Source organism: Pocillopora damicornis, chromosome 1, assembly GCF_964200805.1.
Source record: "Pocillopora damicornis chromosome 1, jaPocDami1.2, whole genome shotgun sequence".
NCBI classification, from domain to species: Eukaryota; Metazoa; Cnidaria; class Anthozoa; order Scleractinia; family Pocilloporidae; genus Pocillopora; species Pocillopora damicornis.
The window spans coordinates 22,035,703-22,043,250 of record NC_142670.1 but is presented as its reverse complement, the minus strand read 5'-3'; the positions used below and the strand labels follow the sequence as shown (position 1 = coordinate 22,043,250).

At 37.6% G+C, this 7,548-nt stretch overlaps 1 protein-coding gene across 1 annotated transcript; it reads right to left on the bottom strand.

Moving 5' to 3' along the window:
* Nucleotides 1–1,246: 1,246 nt before the first annotated feature.
* On the bottom strand, nt 1,247–2,049 carry LOC149052774 (uncharacterized). Its single transcript, XM_089205677.1, has one exon. The coding sequence runs from the start codon at nt 2,047–2,049 to the stop codon at nt 1,597–1,599; it is 453 nt and encodes a 150-aa protein (XP_089061803.1). The 3' UTR covers nt 1,247–1,596.
* Between the last annotated feature and the right edge of the window lie 5,499 nt (nt 2,050–7,548).

The following is a 7,548-nucleotide window of genomic DNA, read 5'->3' as shown; positions in this document are numbered from 1 at the left end:
TACTCGTTACCTTGTGGGTGTGTTCTAAATAACTTGGCTCAAAAGGTTTAGGCATAAGGTGTTTTATGGAGGAGAAACTCAACTTCTTCTTTTATCAGAGGGGGAAAGTTTCTAAAGAAACTGTGGTGCTGTGTAGGTGGTAGAGTATAACAGGGTAATTTAGTTTTATCAACTGAGTTGATATCTCAAATTGACTACCGTAAAGAGTTTTACAATTGACTTTTAGAGCGTTAGCCCTTCGTCAGAGCAAATAACGAAGTACTTACGCTCGAAACGTTAGCCTTACACTCTCTATGGTGGCGAATTTACCTTATCAACTCAGTTGATAATGCTAAATTACCTAATTACCTCCCTTACTTTCCGCTGAGTATCATTTAATTAGTTGTGGATATGAAAATATTTATGCAGTCCATGGAAAACCAACGAGTACGACGGAAATGACAAAGTATTCTCTGAAATCAATGTAATTTTTGTTTTCCAGCAAGTGTTAGGGGCAGAAAATTTGATCGTTAAAATTCAAAAAGGGCGAATGCTCGCAGAACTGATATCACTTTGAGATATTCTTCAGAGGAATATAGAGGTAGAATTGGAATTTATAACTCGCTAGTTTCAGTCTCAAATATTCCAGAAAACCGGGAAGCCAACCATTGTATGAAAAGGTTCAAGGGGAAAATGAAAATAGACCAGCATATATTCAAGTCCTTTTATTTCATCTCTATATACTCAGGGTGCATATCGTAAAATCACACAAGTCATTTTTATGAATTCTCGCTTCCAAGCCAGGTCTTCACCAGGACAAGCATTGTTTTGGTTCATCCTTAAATCGAAGAGAGGAACGTCACTAATGGAGAGAATTTTTTCCAGGTGTCATAATTACATGTATTCACATCGCTTAATCAAGTCGAAGATTTTTATAAATGAAAGTAATAAACAGATTTATACAGCGCCAAATTCACTAATTGTCCATGGTGTTCTACATTAAGATTATTGAAAAACTGAAAGAAAGGGAGAAAAGGAAAAAAAAAATATATATATATACGAATAGACTAATTTAAAAATTATAAGATAATTAAACATATTTATCATCAAAAAAAAATAAACAGGGTTACGACCTTGTTCAAAAAGATACGTTTTTAAACGTCTTTTAAAACTTTCAATTGAAGAACTAGATCTTATTCCAAGTGGGATCGATTTTCATAGTCCTGGTGCCGCCACAGCAAACGTTCTCTCTCGGGGGTCGCCAGAGGGTATTGAACAGAGGACCTTAGTGTCCCTTTAGAGGTGCAATAATTAAGAAAGTCGCATATGTAGCCGGGCACTGCTCCATTGATAGCTTTGTAGATCAGTGAAAGAATTATATAAACAATACAGTGACGGACAGGAAGCCAGTGGATCTCCTTTAGGATAGGGGTCATGTGATCAAATTTCCTAGTACGTGTAACAATTCGAGCTGCACTATTTTAAACGGATTGCAATCTTGTAAGCAGACGCTGAGGTAGACCATATAATAGTGAGTTGCAGCTATCTAATATTGAAGTAATAAATGCGTGAAAAACAATTTTCTTCTTCAATGTACTTTCTAATTTTGGCGACTACTCAAACATACAAACCATACACTGCAACGCACGTTTTTTCGTACCCATTATCGCCATAACCCCATTTGAACAAGTCCTCGCTGTACCAGATTTGGAATTCGTGGTTCGTCTCCACCGTCAGAGGGGTAGACAAATTATCAAAAAGCAGTTGTGGCGATTCGGTTGTGGCCCAAGGCAGGCTGTAAAATTTGCAGTCCCGATAATCTGATAGGAAATTACTCTTTGGGAGAAGAAGAGTACGGTTTTTGTCAGTTATCAACGTGGCCATTTGGTTGGGAATGAGACGGTTCCAAAGGCATCCCCATTTGGAGTGAAAACTTGACTTTCGTGCATCACAGGTGACGTAACCAGATCTGTAGGTTAATTTGAATGTAATGATGTTACCGGCTTTGGAAGTTCTAAAGAAACCATACGAATCATCTCTTGCTCCAAAGCAAACTGTAGATGGCGTCATCTGTATCCATCTTACTGTTGGGAAAAGAACCAGCACATGTGTGATGAATTGATTTTGAACAAAAGAATGTGAGTTAGGTAAAAAGAACACACGGCAGGACAGCCAGCCGCTTAGTCAGACAGATGGATAGGAAAGCAGGATGGACAAAAGGGGATTCAGACATCTGGAGGAGCAGACGGAAGAGTGGTTGGCAGAATAGGACTAACAGTTGGATTCATCGATAGATAACTTAAAGGGTCAGTTAGAGTTTTTCATAAAAGTATTTCACCAAATAAAAAATGTTTTTTTACCTACCGTTTCTTTCCTCGCAATTGGTGCCCTTGTATTCAGGCGGGCAAAGGCATCCGTAACCTTTGTCTGTAAATCCTGTCTGGCAAGTGCCATTATGTTGGCATGGAGTCTGTCCACAAGTGTTCTAATGTGAAAACAAGGTTTAAAAGCAGATATATGCCAATCGAAGTGGTAAGTTGTAATGGTACTATAAAATGAAAACTGAAACGTCACATGAGATCAGATCAACTGACCACCCAGCCAGGCAACAAATCAACCATACAAACCAATTGGAAACAAACATTGCGCAGCCAGCCAAACAACATGTCAGCGAATCAACTTAACATCGAACATTTACGAGCTAAATAACCCAAGGTTGAGCCAACTTTATATACTAATCTACCAAATGACAAGTAATGTTATTAAAAAATCACCAAACCCAGGATAAACGAAAAGCACAGATAAGAATGTACTCACCATTGTTCCTTTATATATGTAGTTTGTCCAAGACTTGAGATCCTGAGGATGTACGTTGTGTGTGGAATTATTTAGTTCGCATTTTGTGATCACTGAAGATCCGCTGGTCACTAATTCGTTATAACTGACGCAGTTGGGTTCCATGTAGCATAGAGCTGAGCAGAAGTCTTGCACAGGGGATTCTACGGTTCGTATCAAGTGGTTTATGAACCGTTTGCCAGGGAAAGCAAGAGAAGATGTAAATTCCATCTTGCGACAGAAATCTTTTGGAAATTGAATCGGATTTGATTAGTACCATTTACGGTTTAGTCTAGACAGGTAAAGAACCAGTTTCGTTTTTGAGGGACTGAGCAAAGCCAATGGAGTAATAAAACTTACGAGTTGTATAACAACATTCCAAAATTGATTTTTATTCTAAGAAGCCAGTCTGAGTTAAAATATCTGAAATTTTTTGTTTTGGCTGCGAGGGCTTTTTGATATCCTTGAGTTATTGATCTCACTAGTTAGTTCAATTCATGTGGATGAGACATAAATTCCACACTTGCCCTAAACTTTAAACTTTTTCTTAACTACTCGTAGAGAGAGAGACTCCCTAAGAAGAAGAAGAGAAGACCGATGAAGAGTCTTGTTGCCTTTCGATAGCGGGGAGTTTTGTCACCCACTAGTTTCTCCGGTCCTTGCATTGTAACACAAATAACCGGGAGTCCGTTTTAATTTTAATCATACAGTAGGAAGACCTGCATTTTTTATGCGTGGGCTGCGATTGGCAACTTAGAATTTGGGTTGTTTTAACAACACTAAACAGAAAAAAATATGTTGTCATTATTAAACAAAAATCAACACGTCGGACATAAAAATTTTTCCAACAATTATCTTAGAATTTTGATAAATAAGTTTAGGCTGGATGGTTTCAAGTCTAGTTAGCTATATAACCTTTATATCTATGGGAAAAACTGAAAATAACGAATATGAAATTGAATGTGCGTCTGACTTAGTTGAACTGTAATTATTTTATGTCAGCTCGGAGGAAGTGAGAGTATAACTCACCTTCTTCACCCGCAACTTTGATTATCAATAAAGACAACAGGGCGACCAAGAAGTAAAATTTTCTGGAAGAAGCCATGGTAAAGACTAAATTGAGCGGCTGCGTAGGATAATCGCTGATGACTTCTGAAAAGATTTTTATCCCTATTTACTTCTTTTGTATGCAAAAAGTTCTAATCACACATTAAGGAGATGTGGATTTTCTTTGCGACTTTGTGCTTTGTAGGGCTGCGATAGGCTCAGAATTTAGCTTAGGCGGCACTCGATCTGATTAAGGTAAATAAAACTCATTGAAAATGTGTCAATTAATATAAGCTCGATCGATTGAACAGCATGCGAAATATTCCGCTACTGAGATAATTGTGAACGGAGTTATTATTGCGCCTCTAGGTTTCAAACATTTTTGACCACATGATGATCGACTAAAGGAACAGGTGTAAAGGTTATTCCCAGAGGATCAAAATATTATTTTTTTTACCCTTCCTTTGCCGTCACTGAAGCCGGTGGACATGGAATAAAGGATGTGGCTTGAAGTAATTAATGAGGTGTCTGAAAAAGGAGCAGGTTTAAAGCTTATTCTCCGCACGTCAAGTTTAAATCGAGAAAAAGTTCCATGCTTTTGTTGGTGCCCTGTTACTAAGATGAGAACGTCATTTTATTTGTGGACACAGAATTCCTATTCATATACTTTATTTCCAAATTCTGATAACTTTATCAACCTTCAGTAGTTCGAGATTATTAATTGCCTTTGCAGATGAAAAGAAAATCAGAAGCAGCGTCAATTACTTCACCGATAGTTCATTTCTCTAAACTTATGAAAAAAAGTTATCTTTCACAAACAAAGATCTGGTCTTTCATTTGAACTATTATTTCGGCGTCTATTTTGGAGAATCAATAGCACTCTTTATTCATACAAGAGTGTTACTTGAAGTAAATAAATGTTTTCTTTTTGTTGGCTGTTAAGCCTCCTTGACTCTGTTCAAAGCTTTTTACGCGTGAATGAAACGTTTTGGCTCACTTTTGATGGCTTGGAATGTAGGTCCTGCAGCACAACAGCTTAACTTTGTTGTAACCGCTGGCTAAAGAAGAGAAGATCAATAGTTCCCTTAAAATGTCAAGTGTAAACGAGCGCCAGGTAACTTGAATCGTGGAAACATCTAAACTCAGCCATAATTGTGTTAAGCAAATACGAACTTATTGATTTGTTCAAACCTTTCACTCTGATTGCGCGCCTCTTAAAATGCTATGAGTCCGAAACCCATTATTATCATTAATTATTTTGGGTTATAGATGCACGTAGATCTTCCTCAGCTCAAAGATTATGGAGGATTAAGTCAGTGGAGGCGAGAGTGATATGTTTATCAGTCACATATTTACGCGTGGTTCTTCTCGCAAAGATGTCTGAACGGCTACATAGACTCGTTCATAGACGTACCTTAAAAAAATTAAACAAAACTAAGGGAAACAAACAAAAGCCGAAGACGTCGCTGCCAAATTTGTAAAGGTCAGCGCTGGAAATTTACATTTAAAAGAAATATTCTACGGTTCTAGATGCCATGCCATGATGTTTTTCGTAAATCGTCTAGTAACACTTGTCAAATGTTTTAATCGTGCCAAGGCGGATCAACCTTGGGACTTCACCATTTCACATTATAGGATGGTCACCAAACTTAAAATAATGGAAGTAATGATTATGATGAGAAATAAAATTTGTTAATTTCGTGATAGGCGTCTATCTAGATAGCGATTCATGAGTCCTCTTTTCACGTGGAGTTATATTCCTCAAAGTCAGTCTGTACCACAGTGGCGCAGATCACAAGTACATAGTGGCTGAAAAAGTTTCGTAGATATGGTAGGATTGATAGTTTATACTTTAATCTGATCGGTAGCAACAGCCTATACTTTTGTGTGTAAAGCAGACCTTCCTGTCAACTTCCCCATCTTCCATTGCGGGATTAGCACCAATTAACTCTTTAACCCTAAAGATCTGATTGTTAATTCTCCCTTCAAGGTGCTTCAAATTTCCTTATGAATTAGCTTAGAGGGTTTAATGTTAAATCAGGGAAACAACTTTTTCCTGATAATTGTGGGTATTCTCATTACCTATTTCCTAGATAATGAATGGATTTTGTAGGGAGAAGTAACAGGTTAATCGCCTCTGGGAGTCAAAGGGTTAAACAGCGCAGGTTGGCTTTACCACATTTATAACTATCCACGCAGGTTGTTGGAGTTCTAGTTCCTACAGCTGTCACGAAACGGTACCATCCCTCGGAGAGTTGTGTGTCACGGAACACTGGACCATTTAGTGGTGTATCGTCTGTGGTATTGCTTTTGTCATCACTCCGTTTCATAATACGGATCGGCTACACATTTAAGTCTTGATTTTAAAATACGTACTTGTGATAAAAATGTTTTTAACGTTTTTTAAGTCTGATAGTTTATCATTACCCGGGATACGTTGATAACAAGTCGATTGTATCGTTTAATTTTGTCTCTGAGATACAAATTCTGTGAGATTTCTTGAAAAGATCTTTCCTACCAAATAATTGGCCAAAAGGACAATTGGTGAACGAACCTTTTTCTCTCAGAAATTCGTTGAAATTTAATTCAATTTAAAAAGTTATTATCCAATCAAACGTGGATAATATCAATATATGCAAAACTTGTACCAGAAGGTGATTGATGTCTCAATAAATGAGACAGATATCTCAACAAATCAACCTCTCTCTAAGTAGAGCTTCTTAGATATTCGGTCTTTTGCGACAAAAGAAGTACTACTCCTAGCTTAGTCCTTATACACAATCACAATGTATTTTACAACACAACTATCGTGATAGAAATACATCATAACTACATAACCAAATAGAATGTTCTAGTTTTCCATGCTATGTCATAAGAAGGTTTTTAGTATCAATGTCACGGCCTGCAGTGATTAACAATGATTTATTTAAAAATCCTTGTAAAGGATGATGCTAATTAAAGCATGACTGAACATCATAAACAATTTGCATATAATCACGGACTGCCGTGACCCATCATGGAGGTCTTTTAGACAGAATAACAACTACATGTAGAGAGGGCGTGGGTATTAAAACCTGCTTTAGTTTCCGTTAACGACCTGAGTAAACATCAAGAGTTCTAAACGTTTAGCAATAAGCAAAGTACAGTGCTCAAAGTTGTGCTTAAAACTTACTAAGTGAGGCTCTTCCATTGTAATAGAGATGATATTAAGATCATTTGGAAGCTCACTAATGCTCAGAGTTGTTGACATTTCATGGAAATGTGAAATTATTTAAGTCGCTGTTATACATTTATGTACATGTGCCAATAAATCGATTTGTGAATCCTTTCACTGCGCAGAATGACTTGGTTATGGCATTCAGTCTGTACCACAGTAGCGCAGATCACAAGCAGGTACCTTTTGTAGTTTGTAAATAAAGTAGGATCAGCAGTCTTTCACGTAAATGTTTTTTGATTTCTTGCAACAATCTCCACCTCTGGTAAAGCAGACCTGGGAGGAAACTTTACCATCTGCCAATGTGGGGTGACCACCTTTTAGCCAGCCTGAGTAGACCGCACCACATCTACTATCCGGTACGCACTGGGTTGGCATTTTTGTTCCTGCATCTCCCACGAAACGATACCATTTCCCTAATATTAAGGATGCGGAATCGTCGTCACATTTTGGGTGTCACACCTTTGGGTGTG